General features: G+C 41.8%; 2 protein-coding genes across 3 annotated transcripts; both read left to right on the plus strand.

The window, feature by feature from the left end:
- Nucleotides 1-354: 354 nt before the first annotated feature.
- Nucleotides 355-7,112, plus strand: slc33a1 (solute carrier family 33 member 1). 2 transcript variants are annotated; one of them, XM_046865334.1, is made up of 7 exons: nt 355-492; nt 1,851-2,624; nt 3,818-4,020; nt 4,817-5,001; nt 5,401-5,518; nt 5,774-5,989; nt 6,706-7,112. In XM_046865334.1, the coding sequence occupies exons 2-7, from the start codon at nt 1,895-1,897 to the stop codon at nt 6,871-6,873; spliced, it is 1,620 nt and encodes a 539-aa protein (XP_046721290.1). In that variant the 5' UTR covers nt 355-492; nt 1,851-1,894; the 3' UTR covers nt 6,874-7,112. The 2 variants fall into 2 exon arrangements, with proteins under 2 accessions (XP_046721290.1, XP_046721288.1); XM_046865332.1 differs by having other exon boundaries at nt 460-509.
- Nucleotides 7,113-10,583: 3,471 nt separating this feature from the next.
- On the plus strand, nt 10,584-14,673 carry c18h3orf33 (c18h3orf33 homolog (H. sapiens)). Its single transcript, XM_046863795.1, has 5 exons — nt 10,584-10,736; nt 10,906-10,965; nt 11,553-11,706; nt 12,811-12,971; nt 14,292-14,673. Exons 1-5 carry the CDS (start codon nt 10,632-10,634, stop codon nt 14,562-14,564), a joined length of 753 nt encoding a protein of 250 aa, XP_046719751.1. The 5' UTR covers nt 10,584-10,631; the 3' UTR covers nt 14,565-14,673.
- Nucleotides 14,674-14,754: the final 81 nt, after the last annotated feature.

The raw sequence follows: 14,754 nt of genomic DNA on the forward strand, positions 1-14,754 counted from the left end.
TCTATCTATCTATCTATCTATCTATCTATCTATCTATCTATCTATGAATGAACCCCTCATTATTCAATATGATACTGAAACATTAACATCTGTCTTTTTCTGTCTATCCCATTTCTCTGTCTGTTTCTGTCTATCCGTCTCTTTGTCTGTTTGTCTCTCTGTATTGTGTTTATCTGTCTGTCTCTCTCTCTCTCTCTCTCTCTCTCTCTCTGAATTTTTCTTTGAATTTTATCTTTGATTCTCTGTTTCTCTTTCTGTTGACTCTGTCTGTCTCTTTTGTTGTCCTCTTTGTCTCCCTGTTTCGCTGTCTCTCTTTCTCTGTCTCTCTTTTTTTCTGTCTCTCAGTCGTTTATTCTCGATACTGTGCTGAAACGCGGAACTCACAAACGCGGGCATTGCGACACGTCAGCCGAAAGCGGCGGAACCGTTAGTGTGTTGCACACAGCCGAAAACCGCTTCCGCGTTCGGACAGACTGAAACCAACACCGCTGGGTATTTATTTCCTCTCCGTCAGTATTAATGATGATTTGTACTCGGTTCTGGACGGTGTCGGTTTAAAGACTGGCTCTGTTCGATATTTGTCGCGTGTTGACCTGTTGTGGTGCAGTGTGAAGGTTTTAATGGAGTGTTTGCAGGCAGGTGGTGATGAGTGATGACGCTTCAGGACTTTCTCAGGAATCATCCTGTGTGTAGATTCACCTGATCCTGGATCTCCATTAAACAATCCCGTTTATAATTCTGTGTGTGTTTAATGTGTAACATATAACTGTGAAATAATCTGTTAATTCTGTTGTTATAATAAGTCAGGGTTGTTTCCCGTGCTGACGTCACCGGGAATTTTCCTTTTCCTCGCATAGTGACAGTGGGATATGGATTTTTTTAAAGTAAAGGAGATACAGCGGGAAAACTGTACTCAGAGTCCCAGAATGCAGTGCAGCTCTATGACACAGCAGATCCTCAGGTCAGGGGGTGGTCAGGGGGCGGTCAGGGATCTCCAAGAGGCCTGACAGAATAAAGGATTAAAGCGCCGCTGCATCACATTTCGAACAGAGCTGAAAGTCACCTGTCAATACCTAATATAATGTGGGGTCGGAAATAGTCTGGGTCTTAAATTTTATTCCTAATGGCCGTAAAAAGGTTCTTTTTAAAAAAGTGTTTGTGAAACCTGCAGAAACCCTGCGTGTACATGGCAGGGTTCCTACACATTTTGGAAAAGTATGGAATTCGATTTGAGTGATTTCCAGGTCTGGATTTTTATGGAGGGAAAAAGAGAACTGAATATTGAAAAATATTTCTCTTTCCATACTGTTGCCTTGTTCGGGTTTCTAAAATATAAAATCAAGAATTTGTAAAAACAAAAACAAAAAAACAATTTTTGTTTATGAAACAATGTCTACACTAATCCAGATACATTAAGCTTCCACACTAGACGTTTTCACGTCTGAAAAAGCTCGTTATCATTTTCTAAAGCTTCGGTTTTCACACACGCTTCACGAAAACGCCATTTTCAAAAAGCAAAATTTTCGCTGAATAATAAAAAACCGGCGTCTCAGTGTGGCAAAGGGCCAAAAAACGCAGAGAAAAATATGCGTAAATCAGCGTGGACCAAAAGGTCGGCGTTAGATCGAATCTGCACAGTTGTTACTGTTGCTACATTGCGAGGCAGCAGTTATATTGATGGTACAGCGCCCCCCTGAGCGTGCGATTGAACACGTGAAAAACATCAGCGATTCTGACATACATCAGAGATGAGGAATTGAAAATTTTCATTTCGGATGTTGAATATGGTTTCAAAAATCTTTTGAAAAATGAGCAGGAACCCTCTAATGCGTTTTACACTCTGCCTTTAGGCCTGTCTCTAAAAAAAAGCTGCTTTGATGCCCGGTGAGGAGAAATGGAGCTTTCCGAGACTATAACCCGCATGAACGGGCGCCAGAGGAAGTCCGCGGCGACAACCGCGGACGCGACCGACCGGGAAATGCTGGACGAGGAAGAGGCGCTGGTCCCCGACTCGGACGACGGGGACAGATGCCCTAAAGAGCACCGAGGCATTCGAGGAGAACTGGGCAACGTGTGTCTGCTCCTCTTTCTCTACGTCCTCCAGGGGATCCCTTTAGGACTGGCGGGCAGCATTCCTCTCATCATGCAGAGTAAAAACGTCAGCTATAAAGACCAGGCCTTCTTCAGCTTCGTCTTCTGGCCGTTCAGTTTGAAGCTGCTCTGGGCTCCGCTGGTGGACTCGCTCTATATTAAACGCTTCGGACGCAGGAAGTCGTGGCTCGTTCCCACTCAGTACCTTCTCGGGTTCTTCATGCTGGGTCTGTCGTTCATTGTGGAGTCTCTCCTGCAGTCTAACGGACCCAGGGGCCCGGATGTGATCACCCTCACTGTCATCTTCTTCCTGCTGGCTTTTCTGGCGGCCACGCAGGACATCGCGGTGGACGGCTGGGCGCTCACCATGCTGTCCAGAGAGAACGTAGGATATGCTTCTACTTGTAACTCCGTAGGTCAGACAGCCGGCTACTTCCTGGGGAACGTCCTGTTTCTGGCGCTGGAGTCGGCCGATTTCTGCAACAAGTACCTGAGGTTTAAGCCACAGGATCAGGGCATCGTCACACTCTCAGGTATGACCAGATAGAAATAAGTCCAATTTAATAAAAGTGATTATTATCTGGCAGTATTTTAGTCAAACTGGCTCTGTGTGTGTGTGTGTGTGTGTGTGTGTGTGTGTGTGTGTGTGTGTGTGTGTGTGTGTGTGTGTGTGTGAGAGAGAGAGAGAGAGAGAGAGAGAGAGAGAGCGCATGTAAGAAAAGTGTTAAATATTTTATCATTTGAAACAGCATGTATCATGCAGGTGAAGGGGGTGTGTCCTCTGTGGCTCTGGATGAAGGGGTGTGGTCTCTGTGGGTCTGGATGGAGGTGTGGTCTCTGTGGGTCTGGATAGAGGAAGTGTGGTCTCTGTGGGTCTGGATGGAGGGGTGAAGTCTCTGTGGGTCTGGATGTAGGGGTGTGGTCTCTGTGGGTTTGGATGGAGGAAGTGTGGTCTCTGTGGGTCTGGATGTAGGGGTGTGGTCTCTGTGGGTCTGGATGGAGGGTGTGGTCTCTGTGGGTCTGGATGGAGGAAGTGTGGTCTCTGTGGGTCTGGATGTAGGGGTGTGGTCTCTGTGGGTCTGGATGGAGGGGTGAAGTCTCTGTGGGTCTGGATGGAGGTGTGGTCTCTGTGGGTCTGGATGGAGGGTGTGGTCTCTGTGGGTCTGGATGGAGGGTGTGGTCTCTGTGGGTCTGGATGGAGGGTGTGGTCTCTGTGGGTCTGGATGGAGGGTGTGGTCTCTGTGGGTCTGGATGGAGGAAGTGTGGTCTCTGTGGGTCTGGATGGAGGAAGTGTGGTCTCTGTGGGTCTGGATGGAGGAAGTGTGGTCTCTGTGTGTCTGGATGGAGGGGTGTAGTCTCTGTGGGTCTGGATGGAGGGTGTGGTCTCTGTGGGTCTGGATGGAGGAAGTGTGGTCTCTGTGGGTCTGGATGGAGGGGTGTAGTCTCTGTGGGTCTGGATGGAGGAAGTGTGGTCTCTGTGGGTCTGGATAGAGGAAGTAAAGTCTCTGTGGGTCTGGATGAAGGAAGTGTGGTCTCTGTGGCTCTGGATGGAGAAAGAGTGGTCTCTGTGGGTCCTTTTCAAGAATCCATGAAATTGTTTCATGATTATATTTTATTGAATCATGTTCTCCATTAAATTAAATTTTTTATTCCATCTGACTGAAGCACATGCCTGACTGTAGAATAGCTTCGCTCATTGCTTACTGGTGTTTTTATGTTTATTCAGACTTCCTGTTTTTCTGGGGCATTGTATTCTTGGTGTCCACCACCCTAGTAGCCGTCCTGAAGTCAGAGAACAGCAGACAGCAGCGCTCCAGGCGCAGACCGAAGGAGGAGACGCAGGGCGTAGTGGAGACCTACAAGCTCCTGTTCTCCATCATCAAATTGCCAGCCGTGTTCACCTTCTGCTGCCTGCTGCTCACTTCAAAGGTGAAAACGAATAGTTTTTTTTTTTATGGTTGTTCAATTAAACATCGAACGTATCTGTTAGGTAAGAAAACTCCCTCATGGTTTTTGATTTGAGTTTGAAGGCTGTTGAATTGAATCAAACATGAAAGACGATTTACAAGAAGGAAGGCGTAATTTTGCTAACTAGAGGTCAAGCGATAGTGGATTTTACCGATACCGCTAGCTAGGTTGGATCGTACTTGCCGATAACAGAAATAGTACTGAACGTTTATTACAATAATCAAAAATAAATGTAATTTTAATACTTTGTTTTTTGTGGAAACATCTGAAGATGGACGTTTTAAGCACAACTGTTTGGATTGATGTGAAATGGTAAAGCTTCAAAGTAAAATTCTATTCGTAACTGAATTTAATAAATGCTTTCGAAATATTGTTTATTGTTTGTTTGTTCATTTCAACATCTGCCAACAAATTTTTCATCTGTTAGACGTAAATTCCGTGATTCCTCTCTAGAGGCCGCTCTCGTACCGTATAAAGACAGCACCAGAAACCCGGAAAAACTATCGGATATAGATTTTTGCCGATATTTTTGCCAATTAAATGATAAATCGGTCGACCGCTACTATAAACCTTTTCGTGAGAAGTTAAATGACTAGAAGTCAAATCCGGTGAAGATATAACTGATATCATTTAGATTTTCCCTAAAAATTATTTAAACTTTTGCCCCCAACTGTAAAATCTTTTTCTCTTTGATGAAATTACTGGCTGAAAATCTTGCATCCTTTCTCATATAAATCTTTTACACTCATGTAAACAGATGGGGTTTTCGGCAGCAGACGCAGTGACTGGCCTGAAGATGGTTGAAGCCGGAGTGCCAAAAGCTGAGCTGGCTCTTCTGGCTGTTCCTATGGTACCTCTGCAGATCCTGCTGCCTCTCATCATCAGCAAATACACAGCCGGGTCTCGACCGCTCGACATCTTCTATAAAGCCTTTCCTTTCAGGTACGTTTGGCATTTTATATATATATATATAATACACTTTATGGACAAAAGTATTGGGACACCTGGCTTTTCCAGCTAGATGTGGTTCCAGCTCCATGGAGATGTGCTTTACATTGGTTTGGATGATGTGGAGGATCTCCTGCTATAGAGCTCAAGCTCTATTGAACACCTTTGGGATAAATGTGAATGCTGATTGCACCTTAGTCTTCCTCACCTCACTGACACCTTGATAGCTGACTTTCCACAAAATCTTGTGGACCATCTTTCCAGAAGAGTGGAGGTTATTATAAGAGCAAATAGAGACTAAATGTGGAATGAGATGTTCAAAAATCGAACACCAATCTTATGTTCATGTTATGTGTTATAAGTGGTTAAAAAGTGTGTGTTTGGTTGCTGCAGGTTGCTGATTGGGTTGGAGTACGCACTCCTAGTGTGGTGGACCCCGAGCGTGAAGCAGGAGGATGGATTTCCTGTGTATTACTATGCCGTGGTGCTACTCAGCTATGCTCTGCATCAGGTCAGTATACTTACAGCAGCAAGTGTTAACACTTGCCCTTTGCATCAGAAGGTTATGAGTTCAAATCCCAGCACCACCAAGATACTACTGCTGGGCCCTTGAGCAAGGCTCTTAACTCTCAGCTGCTCTGTTGTAAGTCTCTCTAGATAAAGGGTGTCTCCTAAATCCCATAAGTAAATGTCAGAGCGTTTGTTATTTTTTCTGACCAGTCAGATTTGAGAGAATCATTTTAACTGTTGTCTGCTTCTCCACTAGGTGGCGCTCTACAGCATGTTTGTGGCCTGCATGGCGTTCCATGCCAAAGTGAGCGACCCGGTGATTGGAGGCACGTACATGACCCTGCTGAACACAGTGACCAATCTGGGGGGGAACTGGCCCTCCACACTCGCCCTGTGGCTGGTCGACCCGCTCACCTCCAAACTGTGCCAGGGGGCAGAGGGGCAGACGTGCGGCTCAGCCGAAGAGGCAGCGGTCAGTCCTCAGTTTTCTTCATAGAACACGTGATGATGATGATGCTGATTCTGTTTCTACACAGACATTCATTCCCTGGTGCTCAAACTAACCTCGGTGTAGAACGAGTGTTTATCAGGACCGGGTCAATTTATTATTATTATTATTATAATTATTTATTTTGCTTTTAACTTAACAAAATAACTGTCCTGGGTTCTGTCATGTTTAATTCTATATAATATTTATAATTAAATAATAATTAGAATTACACGTATAAAGAAGTTATATAATTTTTCTATTATTTATAATAAATTAATTAGATATAAAATAAATATAATTAAAATAAATAATAATAATAATTATTATTATTTCATCATAACTGCAGTCCTGAAATGTTTAATTATTTATTATATATGTATATATTATTTAAAATAAATATCCAATTATTATTATTATTATTATTATTATTATAAAATGACTGTAAAGGTAATATTTGATTGTATAATAGTTTAAAATTCATAATTACATATAGAAATAACATTTAATTATATATTTTTTAGTAAATTACCTGTAAATAGATAAAATAAATATTATTATTGAGAGCAAGCAATTGTAACTCAAATATATTAAACTAAAAAACTGCTCATTAATAACATCATGAATGAAATATAAAAGAGGTTTTAAATCCGTGTATACAGACCGACACTGTGTGACCTTGTTCTGTTGCTCCTCCTCAGCTGTGTGTGAAGGAAGGCGGAGTGTGTGTGACGGCTCTGGACGGTTACTACGTGGAGTCGCTGGTCTGCGTGCTGATCGGACTCGCGTGGTGGGTTTTCTTCGGAAAGAAAATGAAGCGGTTACAGGAAGAGAGTCCGGAGGCGTGGCAGTGCAGAATACGCAAATAACACGAGGGAGCCGCGCTGAGCTGCTCGGAGCGGAGCTGTAGGAGAGCACTTAGACTCGTCTGAGTCGCAGATCACTGACGGACCGCTGCTCAATTTGACTTTCTGTTTAACGTTTAATTTTTATGATGTGATGTCCTCTAGACGAGGACGTTCTCTCTCCTGCTCTTAGCTCGGCAGCTGGATTTAATCCAGATGCTGCTGCTGAACTGAAGAAAACAAATAAAACCAGTGGATTCAAATCGGTACAATTTTCTGTACTCGGACCTCCACTGTGGCTCGGAGAACACCGCTCTCTCTCTCTCTCTCTCTCTCTCTCTCTCTCGCTCTCTCTCTCTCTCTCTCTCGCCTCTCTCTCTCTCTCTCTCTCTCCTCTCTCTCTCTCTCCTCTCTCTCTCTCTCTCTCTCGCCTCTCTCTCTCTCTCCTCTCTCTCTCTCTCTCTCTCTCTCTCTCTCTCTCTCTCTCTCTCTCTCTCTCTCTCTCTCTCTCTCTCTCAACCTCTCTCTCTCTCTCTCTCTCTCTCTCTCTCTCTCTCTCTCTCTCTCTCTCTCTCACGTTTCACTGCAAATCTTCGTGCCTTTTTCGCTTTTTAGCGTTTGTTTCAGTTGTTGCTTTTCTTTTCTTGGAAACGAGAGATCCGGTTCCTGTTCTTCATACTGTGATGAATCAGAAGAACTTTTGGAGAAATGTTCACAATTATATCTCTACAGTAATCTATTTTGTGTTTCATTTTTCTACACACACACACACACACACACACACACACACACACACACACACACACACACACACGGCTGAAAGTTTTCACTCACTTTTTTTTTTTTATCATCTCATTCCACATTTTTATCTCATTCCACATCTGCACTAATAATATGCTCCACCCTTCTGAGAAGATGTTCTATAGATTTGGTGTCGATTTTGTGCTCAGGTGCAGTGGTGTAGGTGAAGTGAGGAGGCCTGAGGTGCAGTGAATCAGATATAAAAGAATCAGATTTTTTTTTTTGTGTTTAATAAAAGGACTGAGTCACATCTGGATTTTGATTCTTTTTCGTTTACATTTTGTTATGATTTGACAAATTTGATCGGATATAAATTATTTGACTCCCATCCTGATTCACTTTTCTCTCTTTTTGTTCAGTTTGATAATTTAAGTCTTTATAATGTTAATAATATTATGATAATTATTTGTATAATGGTTATATTTTGTTATAATTATTATAATTATTAAATAAACATTTTTTGTCAAGTTAATTTGTTACAGTTCATTCAAATTATTCATATTATTATCATTATTGCATATCAATTATTATTATCTTTTATTTTAATCACATACTAAAACCAGACATAATTATATGGAAGGAAACCAGACACTGAAATGTCTCTGTGTTTTTGGTTTTTGGAACCGACCGAAGATGCTTATTATGGATTAATAAATTAAAAATAATAATCTCTCATTTACTCTGATGCAACACAAGTTCTGTGAAATGTTTCCCTGTTTATTTTCGGGCCATGAATGAAAACTCTTCCTGTTATTTCTCACCAGAAGGTCGAAGGTCATCTGACTGAATTTTGCTTTTGATCTCTTCAGGTGATTTTCATTTCATTTACGTGGTGTCATTTGTTTTACCAGCATTTTGAAGAATTGACTCTGGAGCAGTGTGGCACACTTTAGTCTTTAATATATACATATGTATGTGTATTAATCTATTTTATATATATATATACAGTACAGACCAAAAGTTTGGACACACCTTCTCATTCAAAGAGTTTTCTTTATTTTCATGACTATGAAAATTGTAGATTCACACTGAAGGCATCAAAACTATGAATTAACACATGTGGAATTATATATGGAATTATATACATAACAAAAAAGTGTGAAACAACTGAAAAATGTCATATTCTAGGTTCTTCAAAGTAGCCACCTTTTGCTTTGATTACTGCTTTGCACACTCTTGGCATTCTCTTGATGAGCTTCAAGAGGTAGTCACCTGAAATGGTCTTCCAACAGTCTTGAAGGAGTTCCCCGAGAGATGCTTGGCACTTGTTGGCCCTTTTGCCTTCACTCTGCGGTCCAGCTCACCCCTAAACCATCTCGATTGGGTTCAGGTCCGGTGACTGTGGAGGCCAGGTCATCTGGTGCAGCCCCCATCACTCTCCTTCTTGGTCAAATAGCCCTTGATGCCTTCAGTGTGAATCTACAATTTTCATAGTCATGAAAATAAAGAAAACTCTTTGAATGAGGTGTGTCCAAACTTTTGGTCTGTACTGTATATATATATATATATATATATATATATATATATATATATATATATATATATATATATATATATAGAGAGAGAGAGAGAGAGAGAGAGAGAGAGAATGGTGGTTAGTTATGATGTGACTGAAAAAAGCTCCTTTCCCAAAGCGTGTAAATGTCTAAGATGCATATCTTATGTGTAATCAAAAGAAATTCAGGCGAATACAAATCTTAATTTTTTTGCCCTAATTCCCCATGTAGTCTCTTCTAAAGAAAAAAAAAGTTGTTTTTCCTTTAGCCAAATGATCTCCAGGTTCAGAAAACTATTGAGAAAATCCCTGAAATGAATAAAAGGTCATGAAAATGCTGGTCAGCAGTAACTTTTATGTTGATGGTGTTTGGGTGGTGCCCTTATCCAGAGTGAACGTTCAGACATCAAGTGAAGGTTTCTTCCACCATGTAAATAGTTGAATAAAGAGGAGTCTTGAAGATGGTCTGCCTTGTAATCTGAGAGATGGTGGGATCAGTGGTAGATGGTGGAGAGAAAGCAGTGGAGCAGTGGTATAAGATGAAGGATTCAGTGGAGCAGTGATAGAGGATAGAGGGATCAGTAGTAGATGATGGAGAGTGCAGTGGGCCATGGTAGAAGATAGAGGATTCAGTGGAACAGTGGTAGAGCATGGAGGAATCCATAGTAGATGATGGAGAGTGCAGTGGACCCATGGTAGAAGATGGAGGATTTAGTGGAACAGTGGTAAAGCATGGAGGGATCAGTAGTAGATGATGGAGGGATCAGGTGAAAGATGATGAAGAGAGCAGTGGGGCAGTGAAAGAGCATACAGGAATCAGTGGTAGAAGATAGAGGGTTCAGTGGAACAGTGGTAGAGGATGAAGGAAGTGTAGGAGCATTAGTCTGATCTGACACTTATGTTGGAGGAGGTGATGAGGCTCCAGTTGAGCCCAATGATGTTTATTTGGGTTGAGGAGGCCAGTGATCTTTGCTGGAAACTCAAATTCTTTGAATTCTCAAATTCTGGTCCAACCTTCACACCAACAAACGTCTTCATAGATCTCGCTCTGTGTACATCGTCCTGGTGGAGCAGTATTTGGGTTTTGTAGATGCAGGAAAAGGAAATTCTAATGCTTCAGTATATAAAGTCATTCTGATCAACTATGTGCTTCAGACTGAGGACATATGAAGGTGATGTTCAGGAGTGAACCTACTTATAGCATGTATAATACTGTATATCCGTCATATCACACGATCAAATCTTCCATGATTATTCATTTATTATTATTTCTATACACTAAATTAATCCTGTATTGGATGTAAACGTAGATCCCTATAGATATTTACATTTTCATTAAAAAAAAGAGCTCGTCAGATTTTCCTCAGATTTCCTTTAATATTTAACGAAACGCGCTTCAAAGATTTTGTCCAACTTCATCTTCCGTATCCAAGGGGCGGAGCTTTCTACTGTATTCATTTCCGGTATTTTGATATTTGTAAACAACATGCCTGACTCGTGTCGGGACCAAACCGAGACAGAAAAAGAAAATTCCCCAAATATTATAACCACAGTTTCAAAGTTTGCTGATGAAAATCTCACTTTTATCCGGGTGAGGAATTAAAAATATATCCAGAATAAAATACGCATTTAGGGGTTTACTTTTGCTCACGTCATCATTTATTCAAATTCATTTTCAATTAGATTTTTTTTCCAGCAATTTACTTACACTGCTTATATTATTATATATTTATGTATTTTTGTTTGTTTTTGTCGCACAGAGCGTCAGTGCAGGGCTCGCGGTAGCTGGTGTGATCATAATAGCGCGGAGCATCAGGCTGGTAATTATCAATATTAAATATATATTATATGATTATACCCATAACGAATGAAAGAGTCTTTATTTTGCGAAGGGATCACATTTATCCGCATTTAAACAGAAATTACAGCGTTATATATTCACATCAAAACTGCATCACAGAACTGTTTATTATTATTATTTTATGGTGTTAAAAATACGTCTGGAATTGTAGTGTTCTGGCGACATCTGCCGGTCAGTAATTGCACCTGCAATTCAAATCGCTTGAACATATAGTAACTAACTAAATATATATATATATATATATATATATATATATATATATATATATATATATATATAAATTTATATTTATATCGTTATCATAATAATAATAATACAATTATCTGCTTTTTTAAATTGTTATTTGAATAAAGAAAAATAGATTTGTGCTTTAAAAATCGCTTTTTTCCCCTTCTATTCGTTCTTTAAAAATAGTATTCAAATTAAACTATTTATATTTATATATATAGTTTGAATTGTTATCATAGAACATAAAATGTTCATATGTGTAGTATAAACGAGTGGCGTCTCCAGACATATTTCTCTGTCTCTTTTTTTGCTCCTCAGACGACCAAGTTCGGCTCTCCGTCCGAAATCCCGAGCCGCTTCATCGAGAGAAACGTCAGCATCAGAGGAAAAGTCCGAAGTGTAACGGAAAGAGGGCTCGAAGTGGAACACATCCCGATTCATGTCCCCATATTGTCTCCTTTACTGACTAAACGTAAGGACGTAGACACCCCCTTTTCCCCCCTCCTCCTCCTCCTCCTCCTTTCTCTGGCGAGACCCCTGTCACTAAATCCACTCTGAAAGATCCAATTAAACTCGCATCACTGGGGCAGGAATATCACTTCCCAGCTGTCAGGAGGAGCGTTGTGTTCATCTGGACAGCTGGCGAAATCAAAAATTAATCCCTGCTCCAAATCTTGGTGCGTCCACCAGGCGGGTACAGACTGGTGTCTGATTTAATCTTAGAATCTTAAACACAAAAAATCGTGTCTGGTTTAGGGGTAAACGATATACATATATATTGTCTAGAATAATATCGTAACTCGTTTTGTTCGATTTACTATATTTCACCCAAATGAAACACACCCACACCTATAAAGACCAGCAGGTTCGACTCGTTCTATCATTCCATTCAGATCGATATCGCACAAAAAGTGCTGTTTTTTTTCCCTCCAAAAATCGACAGGCGTTACAAATGCGCTAACGATTTCATACAACAGTCCGACAAACTTTCTTTCGAAACGACGCGCCCGTTTTGTAATCCAGCGAGGGACACGATCGTGGCGTCCTGACCGGTAATGACACCGAAATTCCCTTCACTCGCTCTGTTATTCTTTATTATTTTATTATTGTTCCATTCTCCTAAAAGGTTTCAGAGAGAAACCACACCACTGCTCCATTATAACTAATGGGAAACTAATGGTGCTCTCTGTTAGCGCACGCTAGTCGAATTTGCACGTTAACAAGATTTAGTGTGGAATGAAAAATCCTGGTGAAGTTTTGAGTAATGGAGTAATGGAGGTTTGTGGCAATAAACTGAAAAGATGTGAATAATCTTCACCGGAGTGAAACCAATAACGGCTCCTGCGCAGATCAGTGTATTTATTCCATAATGTTCCAAATCGCTGTCCGCAGTTTCTTCACATCGACCCGTGTTTTGTACCGAAAGGTCTCTCGGTACAGCACCAGTGTAACGTGACCCCCTGTAACGTCCTCGCAGACCCTCAGACGAACGTCACCATTGACTTTTCCCATCGTAAAGCCACTTTGAAGTCGAGAAGGGTAGTAAAAGTGTTCTTGCTGCCTCTCATTCCCGCAGGTCGGGTCGCGACCCCGCTGCATGTGCGTTTGGCCGGGGTGGATTTGACCCCGCAGGGCCGTGAGTGGCTCGTCCGGACTCTGAGGAGGGACGAGACGGTGTGGTTACGACTGATCAGCCGAGAAGACGAGAGTCTACACTGCATGGTGTCTCTCAGTGGGGTACACACACACACACACACACACACACACACACACACACACACTACTACTTCAGTTCAGGACATGAAACTCCTCATAAACACACACAGACCTGCTGGTACAGGCTCGTAGAGAATCTGTTCGCAAGAAAGTGTTTTTCAAAACAGTTCTTATGGACAGCAATACAGCGCCCCCTGTCTTCCTGCCACGTCCGGAACGTATCCTAGAAGTTGTCTTTTCGAAGCGCGTCGATCAACTTTCTGCAATTCACGCCGGATCTCCTCAGTGATGTCACGGAAGAGGGCGAAGTCCCGCAGGAGCCGAATCTGGCGAGTAGTGTGGGTGCGGAAGTGAACATCCCAGTCCACATTTACTCTCCATTTTCTCTTCTAGTAGCCTCTGGGAAGATGATTTTGGTGCCCACATGTGGAAATTTGTGGTATTTCATTCAGCCACAGGGGTGTTAGTAAAGTCAGGTACTGACGTAGGTGAGATGAGGAGGTCTGGGGTGCAGTCAGGGTTCACATTCACCTCCCGTGGACAAGATGATCAAATTGTAAATAAATATACATTTAATATAAAAAAAATATAGATAATTAAAAAAACTAATAAAAATGAATGGTGACGTCAATATTCCATTTAAAACTTCTCCACATTAAATTCTCGACTGAATTCAATATGGTGGTAACTTAAGGTTAAGGCTTTGAATACGAAGATCATGAGTTCAAATCCCCGCCACACAAAGCTGCCTCTAATGGGCCCCTGAGCAAGGCCCTTAACCCCTTAACTGTTGTATGAATGAGAGAAATGCCATAAATTGAAATAGGGTTTGTAGCTCAAAAGCAGGAGATCCTATACAATTGTGTGTCTCCAATTCTGTAGTAGAAGCTTGGGGAAGAAGCCTATCAACGTCCTGGAGATCTATGAAAAAGCTTTTGAGGATTTGGTGCTTAATGTCAACAGTCTGCTACATCGACATCTGCATCTGATCAACCCAACAAGCCGCATTTATCCGTAATAAATGGACATTCGTTGCCACCCAGATGAGGACGGGTTCCTCTCATGGTTTCTTCCTCATGAAGTCTCAGGGAGATTTTCCTTCACCACAGTCGCCACCGGCTCACTCATCAGGGACAAACTTACACTTATAAAGAACATCTTATTGATCCTTTATCAGCACATTATCTGCTTTGAGACAATGTTGTTTGAAAAAGTCAGGTGTCCCAATACGTTTATTTCTATTGCGCTGTATTGTTGTTTTTGCTCGTGAATTACTGTACAATTGTGTTTTCACGTCTTGAATCCCGTATTGAACGACTAGGCGTGCTGTTCTGCCCGCAGGGTTTTCTGTTCAACACGTGTGTTAACGAGGAGATCCTGCGCTCCGGGTTGGGCAGGACGGCGCCTCTTCACGGCCTCGACCCTCGCTCCAGTCTCTACTGGAGGCTGCACTCGCGGCTGCTGAAGTGTGAGCTCAGGGCCGAGAAGAAGGGCCGGGGCCTGTGGAAGCAGGAGAGCGTGAGAGACAAGATCACACAAGCCATCAGAAATAACAGCATGATCAAAGCCATGAAGAGACTCATACAGTGGCTGTCTAGGGCCAAGGACCAGTGAAGAAGAGGTGATGGTGAAAAATGAACCTCCAGCTGACATTTTCATGCTGAGGGAAATGGACTTGGGTTTTAGTTTGGATTGTGGGATTAAAACGAGTGTGTTAAGTGTTGAAGCTGCTGGATTTCGCGGTCTGTTGCACTAAATATTCCAATAATGCAGTTTAGACACTGAAGATGTTCCACTAGAACAC

Source organism: Silurus meridionalis, chromosome 13, assembly GCF_014805685.1.
Source record: "Silurus meridionalis isolate SWU-2019-XX chromosome 13, ASM1480568v1, whole genome shotgun sequence".
Classification (NCBI taxonomy): Eukaryota; Metazoa; Chordata; class Actinopteri; order Siluriformes; family Siluridae; genus Silurus; species Silurus meridionalis.

Excerpts from the sequence above, each read along its gene's own strand:
- c18h3orf33 (XM_046863795.1), top strand. The coding sequence starts at position 10,632 with ATGCCTGACTCGTGTCGGGACCAAACCGAGACAGAAAAAGAAAATTCC. Across the intron at positions 10,966-11,552 it reads TAGCGCGGAGCATCAGGCTG|ACGACCAAGTTCGGCTCTCC; the intron begins GTAATTATCAAT and ends TTTGCTCCTCAG. Across the intron at positions 11,707-12,810 it reads GTCTCCTTTACTGACTAAAC|GTCGGGTCGCGACCCCGCTG; the intron begins GTAAGGACGTAG and ends TCATTCCCGCAG.
- slc33a1 (XM_046865334.1), top strand. The coding sequence starts at position 1,895 with ATGGAGCTTTCCGAGACTATAACCCGCATGAACGGGCGCCAGAGGAAG. Across the intron at positions 2,625-3,817 it reads GGGCATCGTCACACTCTCAG|ACTTCCTGTTTTTCTGGGGC; the intron begins GTATGACCAGAT and ends ATGTTTATTCAG. Across the intron at positions 4,021-4,816 it reads GCCTGCTGCTCACTTCAAAG|ATGGGGTTTTCGGCAGCAGA; the intron begins GTGAAAACGAAT and ends TCATGTAAACAG.